This window comes from Acomys minous (assembly GCF_964271855.1).
Source record: "Acomys minous genome assembly, chromosome: 14".
Lineage (NCBI taxonomy): Eukaryota > Metazoa > Chordata > Mammalia > Rodentia > Muridae > Acomys > Acomys minous.
This window is the reverse complement of record NC_140496.1, coordinates 34,481,279-34,496,890: the sequence shown is the minus strand read 5'-3', so window position 1 is coordinate 34,496,890 and position 15,612 is coordinate 34,481,279. Positions and strand designations below refer to the sequence as shown.

The following is a 15,612-nucleotide window of genomic DNA, read 5'->3' as shown; positions in this document are numbered from 1 at the left end:
CACTCAGGGTACCATAGTCACCATCTGCCTGCAACCACAGCAACAGTAGCTCACCAGCTTCTGCACAGCCCAGTGCACACTGTCATTATTATAATCTAGGCTAGTCAGCTTGGCTCTTGTACTTATAGTTGAGAGTCTTGTGTTTACCCAGCTGCCCGCATGGAAATCCTCCTGCCTCCAACACCACTACCAGCTTTAATCAATTTTAACAGAAAATATTTAAAAATCAGAGACAGGATACCTATCTTCATCTCATCATGCTATCTGTGTTACACACTTATCTGGCTGTTATCATAAGATATCCTGACAAAGGCAATGTGAGAGTCATAGGCTTTATTCTGACTTCCATTTGGAGAGGAAGTCCATCCTGGGGAAGGCATGACATCAGGAGCCTGATGTATTTGGTCCAGTGTCCAGAGGTTCAGAAGGTGAACACACCTCTTCAGCTTTTGTTTGCCTTTTGTTCAGTCCAGGACCCCAGCCTATGGGATACAGCCACACATATGGCTAAGATGGGTTTCCTCATTCCAATGAACTTAATTTAGGAGATCCCTCACAGGCATGCTTGCCCTAGGCTTGTGTCCTGAATCCCTCTAGATCCCAGCAAGTTGACAACATCAACTATCACAGTGTTCAATCAACAGTCACTATAATATGTTGACTGATCATGGCTTAACATTACTCATTTTAGTATTAGTATCTACAGTTAGCACTTTACACACATTTCCCCAAGAACACCGAAGTTGGGCATTACTGCAATAATGTTGTGTTGGATCTCAGTAGACCCCATAACACAAAGGCCTTACCTCATTCTTTCCATTCACAGAACTTCTCTCCAGTACAACTTCCTTCATGATGATGAGCACTATAGAAATGTACAGCGGCATCACCATGTAAATACTTTCATTAGGTTGTTCTTCCTTATGAATTCTTTCATGATGGAATGTACAAAAGCTTCATCATATTCACTGCACTCATCATGTTTCTCTCCTGTATGAATTCCTTCATGGTTTTGAAGATGCCTGCGACATGCAAAGGCTTTACCACATTGCTTACATTTATAGGGTTTCTCTCCACTGTGTGTTCTTTTATGTATTGAGAGACTACTGTGACATGCAAAGGGTTTACCACATTGAAAGGCGTTTTCTATCCAGTATGTATTCTTTTATGCCTTTGAAAATGACAATGATATGCAAACTTTCTACCACATTGGATACTTTCATTGGGTTTCTCTCTGGTATGAGTTATTTTATGTATTTGGAGACTATTTTTTTTTCATTACAGAGAACTTGAAAGTGAAACTACATTAAACATACAAATGTACATTAAAGCTAATGGCAAAGCAATCTGGGGGCTTAATGCAAGATTTAATCAAAATGAATTTAGAAAAAATGATGTAAAGATGTAACTATAAGTATAGATTATGCAAAAATATGAAATGCATGAATAACTTAAAGTAGTTTTCAAAGCCTGCACTACTGGAGAAAAGAGGGTATGATCTTAATGCCAGCATTAAGACAGACAGAAGCAGTGCAGAGCTAATGAAGAACTCACTATTTACAGAAAGATGGCAACAATACTAATACCACGTGATCTTGTTAATTGCCAGACTGAAAGCTCTTGGCTAGAAGCAACAGAGAAAATGTACCACCAACATGCTTATTTATTTATTTATTTATTTATTATTTTCAGAGACAGGGTCTCTCTGTGTTAGCCTTGGCTGTCCTGGACTCGCTTTGTAGACCAGGCTGGCCTCGAACTCACAGCGATCCGCCTGCCTCTGCCTCCCAAGTACTGGGATTAAAGGCGTCTGCCACCACGTCCAGCTCAACATGCTTCTTTAAAAAATAAAGGGTCAGCTGGGCGAGAGGGCACATGCCTTTAATCCCTGCACTCGAGAGGCAGAGGCAGGTGGATCACTGTGAGTTCAAGGCCAGCCTGGACTACAAAGTGAGTCCAGGACAGTCAAGGCTACACAGAGAACCCTGTCTCGAAAAACCAAAAAAAAATAATAATAATAATAATAAATAAAGGGTCACTTTAAGAAGTTAATTCCGCCAGAGGAATAGAGCCCTGAGAGTGTAAACAAGTGAGCTATATAACAACAAATCCCAACCAATCCATTCATAATACTAAATATACAAGGTCAGCATGCTCTTTTTTTTTAAACACATTATTGTTTATAATAGTTCAAACACAATCCATACCATGCACAACTTCAAATATATAACAAATGTTTTTATTTTGAGACACAGGGTATTTGTTTATGAATTATAAGACCTATATACAATGAAAGACACACCTACACAGTCAAGTATCTTAATATGCTTTTTAAATGCAATGACCATATTCAGAGTTTTCTGAATTATGATGTGCAAAGTTCTTACCATATTGGATACAGTCACTGGATTCCTCTCCAGTGTGTGTTCTCTCATGCCTTTGAAGACTACTGTGACATAAAAAGGCTTTAACCACATTGGTTACATGCATAGGGTTTCTCTCCAGTGTGTATTATCTTATGCGTTTGAAGATAATGGTGCTGTGCAAATGCTTTACCACATTGCTTACGTTCATACGATTTCTCTCCGATATGTGTTCTTTTATGAATTTGAAGATGACTATGCTGTGCAAAGGCTTTACCACATTGCTTACATTCATAAGGTTTCTCTCCACTGTGTGTTCTTTTATGCATTTGGAGATGACTGTGACATACAAAGGCTTTACCATATTGATTTTATTCATAGGGTTTCTCTCCAATATGTGTTCTTTCATGACTTTGAAGACCACTTTGCTGTGCAAAGGCTTTACCACACTGCTTACATTCATAGGGTTTCTCTCCAGTATGTGTTCTTTCATGACTTTGAAGACCACTTTGCCGTGCAAAGGCTTTACCACACTGCTTACATTCATAGGGTTTCTCTCCACTGTGTGTTCTTTTATGTGTTTGGAGATTACTATGCTGGGCAAAGGCTTTACCACACTGGTTACATTCAAAGGACTTCTCTGGCATATGAACTCTTTCATGTCTTTGTGGATGACTGTGATATGCAAAGGCTTTATCACATACAGGATATTCAAAGGGTTTTTCCCCTGTTTGATTTCTCTCGTTCCTGCAAAGATAATTGACACATGTGAAAATTTAGCACATTCATTACACAGATGAATCGTTTTATCTGTATGAGTTAATTTTACAGTTTGGTCTAATGATAAAGAGGAATCAGATCTTATCACTTTGTTTACATTTCTGGTGCTCCCCTTCTTTGAGGGTTGTTTTGAGTCTTTAAGATAACTATAATGATTAGAGCATTTATTACATGGTTCACGTTTTTAGCATCCTTTTTTTATAGGTTTTCTTATACTTAAAGAAAACAAGAAGAACTCAGAGCTTTACCACATTGATTCCATTCATAAAATTCCCTAAGGTGTGAGTCATACAGTTACAAGGTGAACCAGAACAAAAAGAATCTCCACATTCCTAGTACTCATAGGGATTTGCTGCATCGTGAGTCTCTGGATGGTTCCAATGAAGTTGGAAAACCAGTGAACTGAAAACTTGTATCACATTCAGAAAATCTGCTCAAAAGTGGGGACTACAACATATCTTCTCTTTGTTCTGGGCCACAGAGGTACGGTGCTTCTTTCAATATCGGTGTGCTCATCATGGCCTGTATCCATTGTGACATAAGATATAGCTATTAAAAGAAGAATAACAAGTGAAAGGGCTCCACATAGCAGTCACACACTTTGATGTTTTGTTCCTCATAGACATGTTGTGTAGGGATTAAGGTTTCTCCACAACAACCTTCTTGACTCTCACAAACTGTCCCCTCACTAAACTGATTTACTATGGACTATGTGCTTATTAGAAGTTTTGAACATATACTTATCACTTATCCCATAGGTGTACCTTCTCTGCACATTGAGATACATGCTACACATATAACACGCTATGACACTAAGGGAGCCAAGTGTGGTGGCACACACCTTTAATCCCAGCACTTGGGAGGCAGAGGCAGGCAGAGTGCTGTGATTTCCAGGCTAGCTTGGTCTACAAAGTGAGTCTAGGATAGTCAAGGTTACACAGAGAAATCCTGTCTCAAAAAGCAAAACAATATAGCCGGGCATGGTGGCACATGCCTTTAATCCCAACACTCAGGAGGCAGAGGCAGGGGTATCGCTGTGAGTTCGAGGTCAGCCTGGTCTACAAAGTGAGTCCAGGACATCCAAGGATACACAGAGGATCCCTGTCTCAAAAACTCAAAAACAAAACAAAATAAGACACTGAGGGACATGGTTTTGTGAGAATGTATTCATCCCCAATACATATAAAGCAGTACTTTCCTTTAAAATACGCAGGACATGTCAAATTTTCTTGAGAGTGATATTCATATCAGCTTGCACATGAGAATTACCTTTCATATCTTCTAGATATTAGACAATGTTCTTCAATAGTGTGGGCTTCCCAATTGTATCCTAAAACAAGGTAACAGAAAATATATGATATATCTTTGGAAATTAGGCCAAACTTATGATACTATCTTCAGTGAATCTTAGAACCATGCCTGATTTAATCACCTCATCCCTCCTCAGTTTCAATTCAAATTACAAAACAGCACCAATACTAAAGAAACAGTTGCCTTGTATTTTAAAATTTGAAATAAAATTTGTGTCACAGGCTTACCTATAGTGGTGAGATTCCAATAGGTCTCCAGCATCACATCTTTGTAGAGATTCTTCTGGGAAGGATCCAGCAAAGCCCACTCTTCCCGAGTGAAGTTCACGTGCACATCACTCAAGTTCACTGCACCCTAAAATATCCCATACATGTGTACAACAGGAATCACGAGAGTGACAACACTATAAATATGTTATTCACTGATGTAATTCATATAATTCTGGGCTTCTTACACTTATTTTGTTACACAGAAGTTCGAAAGTAATCACCAAGTCACATTAGGTGACTTAGGTCACCTAGGAAAGTGAATACACTTCTCCTCTATCCTTCCTGAACTCTTTGCATAGGATATAGCCTTTTAAGAGAAAGGCAATTAACACCTAAGGAAAGAGAGAGAGTTAGAGAGAGAGAAAGAGAGAGACAGAGACAGAGACAGACATGAGAATCATCAACCATACTGAGCCCACATCAGGGAAACTGCATGAAATATTACTGAAGACAAAAACAAAACAAAGCAAAACAAAACGAAACAAAAGAAATAAGGACAAGCTGGTTGTACTGGTTCATCCCTTTAATAGGAGTGCTCAGGAGGCAGAGGCAGGTGCATCTCATTGAGTTGGATGACAGACTGGTCTATGCCATGAGTTCAGGGACACACAGAGGTAGTTATTAAGACCAGACTCGTCTACAAAAAACAAGGAACAAAACAGAAAGACCTCAGAGGACATTACTGAAGTTCCTACAAAGAATTGCACACTCACTCTAGTTCTGTTTTCATCTTACAGAATCCTGAAGTACCCAGCTTAAACTGTAACATTGGTAAGATCGTACTAACAGGAAATGCATGTTACACATGAACAGATTTTTGGGAACCAGCCAAAGAAACTAATTATCAGTACTATCATTCTTGTTTTCAGACTCTAATTATAAGGATGAAGGGCCTAGAGCATCTCCATGCCACCCTCATTCTGTTGGAACCCCCCTACAGTAGAGTCCCCCTAGTTACAAGAAAAACGTTTCTAGGCCCAAACACTTAAGATAAAAATTGCTGCATTGTGAATACAGCCTTGAAGAGAAAGCTCACTTCCCTTCCCATGTGTTCCCTCCCTACTATAGCTTCTGCCTACATCCTGACCAAGCCTGGTACTCAAGGACAACTTCTCCATCTCATTGTCAGGGACAATCAGGTTCATGTTCCCAGGTCCAGAAGGCCACTCCTATCCTGATTGATGGAAACTTCCCCTCTCAACCTTTGAGTCAAAATACGATTGGCCAATGTTCCGGCTCCTCTTCCTTCACCTTTTTGGTTCCATCATTTAAAAATATTGTAGAGTCACTGTTAAAGGATGCAGTTAAGATCCCAATGTGGCTGCCTCCCTGTGCTCAGGAAATAAAGGTTTCATTTTCAGTGGCTCTATCTAAAGTGAGTTTTCTTGGCTTCCACCCCAAACACAACAAGAAGAAAATATTAGCAATATAAATGTTGATTTCATTTTTGTTCTTTCTGTTTTTTCCTTTTGGTGTTTTTTTAAGACAGGTATTTTCTGTGTAGCCTTGACTGTCTTTTTCCTTATTAGACCAGGATGGCCTAAAACTCACAGCAATCCACCTGCCTCTGCCTCCTTGAGGGATGGGATTAAAGGTGTGCTCCACCACACCTGGGTGCAAGGGTTGGTCTTAAATGAGTAACAGGGGCAGGAGAGATGTCTCAGCAGTTCAGAGATCTTGATGATCTTGCAGATAATTAGCTTCAATGGCCAGTACGTATATGGCTGCTCACAACTACCCAGTATTCCAAGTTCACGAGTTCTGAGGCCACCTACTGACTACTGTGAAGTCCAGGCACACATGGGGTGCACTGTAAACATGTTTTGGTTTTGATTCCAAGTGTAGGATGAGAAACTAACTTGTGTGAGGGTGTTTGCTGTTTGTCTGTTAGAAAAAGAACTGCCTCATGTGAGGAAATGTACTTTGCCATTTGAAGAACATCCTGTATAGTCTATGGGATAGTAAATATAGTCCAAAATATGAAAGATCAATCCCTTTTGCATCGCTTTATATTGCCTGGCTGCTCAGAGTTGCTCCTGCTTTGAGATGCTCTTAGAGAGATACAGTCCTGAGAACCCTTCCAGGTTTCCGCTGTTGCCATTGCACTCACGTTTGCTGAACTCTGGGTTTACTGTTTAAGGCATCAGCAGGAATCCTGATAACAAAGAGTGTAACCTCCCTCCAAGGAACTGAGTGTAAGAAGGTGACCTCCATAGTCCCTATCAGCCCTTTTCTCTCCTAATGTGAGTTGCTGCGTTGAAAGGGTGATAGAGGCATTAATGAGCCCCAAATAAAGGAGGCTTTTAAAAAATTATTAATTTATTATTATGAATACAGTGTTCTGCCTGCATGTACACCTGCAGGACAGAAGAGAGCATTACATCACATTACAGACGGTTGTGAGCCACCCTGTGGGGCTGTAAATTTCACACGGCATTTTTAGAAGAGCAGGTGGTGCTCTTAACCACTGAGCCATCCCTCCAGCAATAAATCAGGCTTTAAAAAGATCAAAGCCTACAGTTCATATTCATGCTGATAGGCAAATACTCATATTCATCAAAAAATTCAAGACAAACACAACATGTAGGAAGAATGCCACACACCTGCAATCTAACAACTCAAAGGCTCAGGGTGTATTAATGTCGGGAATACATGCCATCCTGAGAAAGAGAATATATAGAATCTGCCAAATTTCAATATACAACATGTGGATGAAGGTCAGCACAACAGCATATGCTTCACAAGTACAAGACCCTACGTTCCAGGCACATCAGCTACTAATATACATGAAAAGAAACCAAAAGCCAGCAAAGTTGGCCTACATCTAATCCCAGCACTCTGGAGAGAGTCAGGTGGACCTCTAAGGTGGAGGCTTGCCAGGTCTATGTATAGAGAAACTTTGTCTTCAAAAACAACAACAACAACAAACTATCATTACAACAACATAAGGCTAGAAAAATAGCTTGGCACTGAGCAGCAATTGCATCTACTGTATTTTATGTCATTTTGGAATACAGTGTACAATGAATGGTGAGGGCTTGAAAAGGAAACTGACTGATCAGTTTCAACCACAACACAGTAGACAGGAAGACAGGAAGTGGGTTGAGTCCACAGACACTCAAGTCACATCCCCAATAAGGAATCTAAAGAGGGTCCGACTACAATAACCTCCATAAACTCTTCCCAAAAGCCTCATATCACAAACAAGTGTGCAAAGACATCATCCTTTCTGGGAGAGTTTGTGTTTTTATTCCATCTGACTCTTGTCACCTTGGGCTCATGGTCATCCCATGATGAAAATGCATTTAGTCAACTTCAATGATCCTAGTAGTCTGCAACAGCCTGGACACTGTTCAAATGTCCAAAGTCTCTTCTGACTCTCAAGACAATCTCTTGATGGCCACATCTTGTCAATTCAGAAAACAAGCTACAACTTTCTAATCTTCACTGGCATAGGATAGCCCTTCCCATTCCAAAGAGAGGAATGTGTGCTGAGTGAGGGAAGATAGGACCAAGGCAAGAAACCATGATAGAAGGCAAAGCATAAATCGTCTATCTCTGCCTCACAGACATCTCAAAGATGTCCCAATCTCTGAAACTTGTCATACATCTCTCAGATTGGTTACTTCCACTCCCTACATGCATCTCTCCATGGCTGACTTTTCATAGCTCAGTTAACTCAATATCTTGTGGTCTCCAAATACAACCCAGGCTTTCTTATCCTTCTGCCTTCAGGCAATGAACTCTCACAGTCTCCTCACTGGGGCTATGACTCTGGAAATAGACAGTGGGAATAGTGCTGAACTGAAACCACAGAGGAAGAAGCCTCTTCCTTCCAGGAACAGTATAGCATGGGTGGGTGGTCCTGTCAATCTGGCTTCTATATTGGGATGGCTCATACCCTGCTTGGACCACAGTTAAAGCAGGTTATGTAGGAAGTTCCTACCTGGGACTAGAAATAACTTGGTCTACCCTTCCCTTAATTCAAGATGTCAGAGGATCAAGTGTCACCCTTAGGGCATCTTCTTAGGCTTCCAATCCAGAGCAAGGGTCTGCCCTGGAATGGTGACCACCTCCTTGAAAGTTCCTGCCTCGGTTTCAGCATTGGACTGCATCTGATACTACCTACTGCTGTTCTTTCCCTACAAACTACAGATATGTGTTTATTTCTACATGATTTGTTACTTTTTTACATTGTGGTCCTTAATGAGCCACTAGTAAAAATCATCCAAAGAGTCAATATTCCATCTAGGAATTCAGTCCATTATTTAAAAATTCTGCCTTAATCACTTTCTCAGGGCAGGAGAACATTAACAAACACTTTGGACCAAAATATCACACAAATGACCACTAGCTGAAGAATTATGGAGTCTATTTTCTACTGAAATCCTCTGGCCTGGACTTCCTCTGTCTGCATTACTCTCAACACTCCTGATTGTCCACGTCCTATAAGAACAGCTGATTAAACTCTGTATATACATTTCCATGCCTTTGCCATCTCAAGTCCTGATGTTTTCCATATTCCTCCAAAAGAGACCATCACCAGGTTCTGTCTGGCAGCAACATCACTATTTGTGTACCACATTTTTTTTTTAAATAACTTGCTACTCTGCTGCTGTGATTGAATCTTCTAACCTAAAGAAAATCAGGTAGCAAACGAATTTTTTGGATGGTTCTGTCCAATTACAGCCCATTGTTTCGGGAGCTTAGGATACAAACTCATGCAAAAAGAAATGAAGTAAATAACTATGGGCAAACATGGCGTCCTAGCTTTCTCTCTTGCTTCGCCTCTGTCCCATGCTCAGCCAGCTCCCTTATCCAGCCCACACTCACTTGCTTAGGGACATTGCCATTCTCATTGGAAGAGCCTTGCCACATCAATTGTGTTGGTGAATCAATACAATTGTTGACTGACAGAGCAACCAGCAGTTCTGGTAAGGGCATGCCCTCAGCTGATGACTATAGACACTGAAATGTTCTGAAATGAACCTAATTAGGACACTCAGCAATAATATATCAGAATGTTTTTTAAAACCTCAAAAAATGTGTTAACCATGTCAATTTTACTACCAATCCAGCAAGCATTGATTATTGCAAAAACTAGAAAACACAGATTTGCCACAAAAAGAGCAAAGGGAGGCTCTAAGATCAAGAAAACTAAAACTGTTTCTCCACAGAAATTCTTCAAACCAACAAAAACTCAAGGAACTCATAACATAATATAGTAAATCTTCAGAAGACAAAGATAGGTGAAGGTGCAAAGGAACATTGATTCCCCAGATGCAATTGTGAGGCTTCCTCCCTCTGTTTGTTAACCTAGGCCAATTATGTTTCCTGAGTCTTACTGCTGAATAAGCTCACCTGAAGACACCACATCAAGAGCAGTCAGACTCCATTTTGTGACAAGCAGCTACACTTCCTTGTTAGCACACAGACCTCCACCCTGGTCCTGGGAGAATTCCCTGGACATAGTCTGGCTCACCAAGAACTACTGATTACAAATAATGTTCCTACTCTAGGAAAAGTGTTTGTACCTTCAGTGCTGGGAGAATTCTCTGTATCGGGTCAGGTTGACCACAAACTATGTTTATGTTCAGCACACTCTGAGGCCTTGCTAATCCACAGACATTCCCCAGCCCCCGCTCCCCAAGACCAACCCCAGGAATTGCATAGAGGAGGAAAGAGAGGTAGATCTGCAGCAGGGAAAACTGAACAGGTGGTGAAGGGCTCATTAAGGAAAACCAACCATTGGTTGAACAACAAGCTAGAGGAACTAGTTGTTGAGATGTTGAGGAACAGAGGAAAAGGAAATACTCAGCCATAAGCGGGAGAAGTTCAAGGTCTTTAAGCCCAGGAGAACTTTTTTTTTTTTTTTGGCTCTCTATCTGTCTCCATCTCTGTCTCGTTTGCTGTCTGTCTGACTTCTCTCTCCTTGCTTTGTGTCCTGCTAACTATCTTCTTTCTTGCTGTTACCCATCTACCTATCCCTCTTGCCATTCCCTATCTATCCCCCTCTCTTGCTGTTCCCCATCTCACTCTAGCTTACTCTCTCATGTCTCTTACTTGCTTGCCCTCTCCTTGGGCCAACCCCAGAATTTTATTGAAATGAAGTCCAATTATTTTGTTGTTACAGATTACATCATGATTTTTTCTCATCATTTAAACTCAGTAGGGTGATCGATAATCAACAGAGTAACATGGAAATACAAAAAAGTTCTGTAACCTATAACAAAAAATCAATCAATTTTCAAGCAAAGGGTAGCATGACCTGATTTTTATTTTTTAAACAACACACAGGAAAGTTTAATCATACATCTTCCCAGGCTACAGCCAATGTGTTTCCAAGGTCATAGCATCATCATACCTTGAACTAAATATGATTGAAAGAAACACTTGACCTACTTCCAGTCTCAGACCAACAGCTGTGCTATCCAAGCCTAGGCTAACTGCCAAGGGGTCCTCTGTCGTAAAATATCTGAAAACAGGATGATCCAAGCTCCTGTCTAGGGCTCTCACAGCATATTCTAACAAATGTTTCTACAGGCAACAGTACCTAGCCAGATACTGTTGTGTCAAGGTCTTAACTTTCTTTCCTGCAGTTTCTGCTTGGGTTCTCATAGTCAGAGCAAAAAACTCTATTTTCTTAAGACTTTAGCAAGATGCCGTTTCAACATTCTCTGTGGGAAAAAGTTTGCCATGTATGAAATTTCTAAGGGCTGAGAAATAAAGAGAAAAAAAGTTTTAGGAGAAATAGCAGATTTCTAAACAGTTTTACACTTGGACCATACATAATATTTAGGGACAGTAGTGATCAGCCAGAGATCTTTGGAACTTTGTCAATTAAAGACTCATGCTGGAGAGATGGCTGAGAGCTTAAGAGCACGGTCTGTTCTTCCAAAGGTCCCGAGTTCAATTCTCAGCAACCACATGGCGGCTCACAACCATCTATAATGAGATCTGGTGTCCTCTTGTGACAGGCAGGTGCACATGTGAAGAGAATATGTACAAATAATAAATAAATAAATATTTGCTGGGCGTGGTGGAGCACGCCTTTAATCCCAGCACTCGGGAGGCAGAGGCAGGAGGACTGCTGTATGTTCGAGGCCAGCCTGGTCTACAAGGAGAGTCCAGGACAGCAAACAGTACACAGAGAAACCCTGTCTCAAAAAACCAAAAATAAATAAATAAATAAATAAATTAATTAATTAATTAATTAATTAATAAAAATCAAAGCCTCCACAGTTGTTCTAAATGTCTGGAGATCATGTTGGATTGTTGGAGGCCTCTGGAATTTTGCCAAGAAAAACATTTATGACCTTTCCTTCTGTCTGTGACACGCAGCTCAAACCCTGTCTTAAAAAAAAAATCAAAGCCTCCACAGTTGTTCTAGATGTCTAAAGATCATGTTGGATTGTTGGAGGCCTCTGGAATTTTGCCAAGAAAAACCTTTATGACCTGTCCTCCTGTCTCTGACACCTAGCTCCATATGCCGCTGCCCCTGGCCAGGACCAATCAAAGGTTAGTTAGATATGCTTTGTCTAGTTAGTAAAAGGATCTGGAGTCAGAGCCTACCACCCTGTTCCTGTGACAACCCCCTGACTGAGCTGATTGTGGTAAATAATTGATCCATGAGAACATGATGGCTCACTATGAAGACATTGTGCATGGGACTAGGTGGGATGCATCCAGACCTTCACCACTCTCTGGTACCTGAGACCCAGTTACTTCAGGATGCCCTTAGAGATGCATCTTCCTCTTCCCCTGTCCATGCTTCCGGTGATCACCACAAACCATCACCATCTGCCCTTCTCCTCCTACCTCATTTCTTTGCCTGAGCCACTAACTATGGGCACACACACCCTGCTCAACCACAAGCCCTGAAGGACAGAAGACCAGGTCTTAGCTCCAAAGATATCCCACAATTGGATACCACAGACTCAATTCTCACACCCTGTACAGAATACCAGGGAAAGCTTACTCCCACTTTCCATGTCTCCTGTAGAGAACACAGACCATACCCAACTGCCTCCTCTCTGTGTCCAAGCCCCTATCTGGGCAGACACATTCCTGATGGATCACATTCCATGATTGCCCAAAGCCCAGGTAGGCTGTCAACAGATCTACAACCTTATCTCCTCAGCACAGACCTTGATTTTCATAATTGAACCAAGCACTAGACTGGACACCAGAGGGACCTTCCTCTAGCCCATCCCATCCACACCTCCTGTGGATCCCTAAAGCCATCTCTCCCTGAACTCCTTTTCCCCAGCATCTAAGAACAGCAAGCATTCTCCATGAACACAGCAGCCAAGCAGGACAGTAAAAAGGCCAATACTCAGCCAAGACACTCTCAGAATATCCAGGGAGGAAACATAAACCCAGAAACAATACTCCCACCTCTACAAGACAAACCCAGAAATCAACACCCACACCAATAATCACATCAAACTCAGATGCCTAGATACCAGCATAGGAGTGTAATCAATAACAGCCAGGAATTATGTCACCAACAAGGACAAGCTATCCTATCACAGCAGGTCCTGAATATCCCAACATAGCTGAAGGCACAAGAAAAAGACCTTCATAGATGTCCTTAAAGGAAATTAACACATCCCTTGAAGAGATCCTGGAAAACACAATCAAACAACTGGAGAAACACAATAAACCCCTTGAATAAAGCCAAGATACACTAAACAACATTTGAATGAAGACATAAAACTCTTCAAAATCCAAAAATGGAAATAGAAACAATAAAGAAAGCTGAAAATGGGGGAATCCTGGAAATGAAAGTTTTAGGACTACAAGGAAGGACAGTGGCAGGATTCCCTCTCAGATTGTATATGGAGAGACGAATCTCACACTGATGATACAATAGAAAAAATGGATACATCATTAAAAAATAAAAAAGGATAAAACCTAGGTTTCCTAGCACAAAACATCCAGGGACTCTGCCATCTTATCAGAAGACCAAAACTGTGACTAATTACAATAGATGAAGGAGTAGAATACCACCTCAGAAGTCCAGAAAATATTTTCAACAAATCCATGAACAGAAAAATTTCCTAACTTAAAGAAGATGTCTCTCAAGATACAAGAAGTATGCAAAATAACAAATAGATTTGTGCAGAAAAGAAAGTCCCCTTGCCATATAATAATAAAAACACTAGACATGAGAAAGAATATGAAAAGCTGCAACAGAAATTAAAACACAACAACAAAGTAACATATACAGGCTGACTTATTAGAATTGCATCTGTCTTTCAATGCAGACTCTAAAGGAGAAGAGCTTGGACACATGTGCTGCAGGCTTTAAGAAACTACAGATGACAACCCGGATTACTATACAAGAAAAGTTTCAATCACCATAAATGGATAAAATAGTATCAGATAAAGTCAAATTTTAACAAAATTTATCTACAAATATTGCTTTACACCAGGTGCAAGAAGGAAAAATCCAACTCGAGGTTAACTACCCCCATGAAGACACAGGACATAAATAACCTCACATTAGCAAAACCAAAAGAACAGAAGGTGTACATACATGCCATACACTTGGGCCATGCACATAGACACACACTCCACAACCACCACCAACAACAAAATACTAGGGATTAATAATCATTTTTCATTGATATCTGTCAATATCACAACTTCAACTTACCAATAAAAAGACTCCAGCTACCAGAATGAAGGCTAAAACAGAATCCGTTCTTCTACTGCCTACAACAAATACAGTTCAACAGCAAGGACAGACATCGCCTCAAGGCAAAGGGCGGCAAAAAGAGAATCTGAGCAAATGGTCCTAAGAATCAAGCTGGTAATGCCAGTTTAATATCTAGAAAATACACTTCAAACAAAAATTCATCAAGGGATAGGGAAGGACACTGTATATTCATCAAAGAAAAGTCTACCACAATATCTTTTACATTCTTAACATCTATGCACCAATACCAGAGCACCCAACATTGTAAAAGAAAGTGCAGCTTAAATCACCATAGACCTTAATGCAATAATAGTGGGAGACTTCAGTATCTTTCTCTTACCAAGAAACGAGTCCTTTAGGAAAAAACAGAGAACTAACCCAGGTAACCAATGTTAAAAGCTAAAACAGCCAAACTGATATTTACAGACCATTTCACCCAAACACAAAAGAATATACCCCCTTCTCAGCAACTCACGCAACTTTCTCCAAAATTAATTATACTCAAACACAGCACAAGTCTCAACAGATACAAAGAAGTTGTCCTGACCCTTGCAAACTATTAGATCACCAAGGATTAAAGGGGCACACCATCACCAAAAGACACAAGAGAAAGCTTAGAAACTCATGGAAACTGAACAACTCTCCACAGAATGAAAAAAGGGTGAAGATAGCAGTGTGCAGGGTGTGGCGGTTCACGCCTGCAATTCCAGCACTCTGGGGGGCAGAGGCAGGAGGAGCTCTGTGAGCTCCAGGCCAGCCAGGTCTACAAAGTGAGTTCAGGACAGCCAGGGCTGAAGAGAGGGAGTCTGTCTCAAAAAAAGAAAATAAAGAAAAAGAAAAAAGAAGAACTACAGTGTTGGTAAAAAGGCAGCAATGGAGCCACCCCTAGAGGCACTGATGACCATGGGAAAACGGAAAATACAAAGCCGCCCAGGAAGCATGTCTTCTGAAACATGCCAGCACCAGCAGGCAGGATTCAGGTCTATTCAACCACGTGGACACCTTGTGTGCATGCGTGTGCACTTTCTGCTCATGACCTAGGTAGATCTGTAAGGATTTTACTCCCACCTCTTCCACACACACCTGTACACCCGCACATGGTCAGACACTTTCTGCACATGCGCTAAGTAGACTTGTAGAAGGAATTCCTCCCATTCCCCAAGCAATTTCCTTCTCTAGTCTGTCT

The 15,612-nt window shown here is 40.9% G+C and overlaps 1 protein-coding gene across 1 annotated transcript in view; it reads right to left on the bottom strand.

Annotated features, from left to right (window-relative positions):
• The window catches only part of LOC311583834 (uncharacterized protein), a 249,954-nt gene that overhangs the window by 26,010 nt on the left and 208,332 nt on the right, over positions 1–15,612 (bottom strand). Inside the window, exon 2 of the mRNA XM_084757752.1 lies at positions 4,682–4,808. Within this exon, the coding sequence (XP_084613878.1) occupies positions 4,682–4,808 (127 nt within the window). The remainder of the gene's footprint in view (positions 1–4,681; positions 4,809–15,612) is intronic.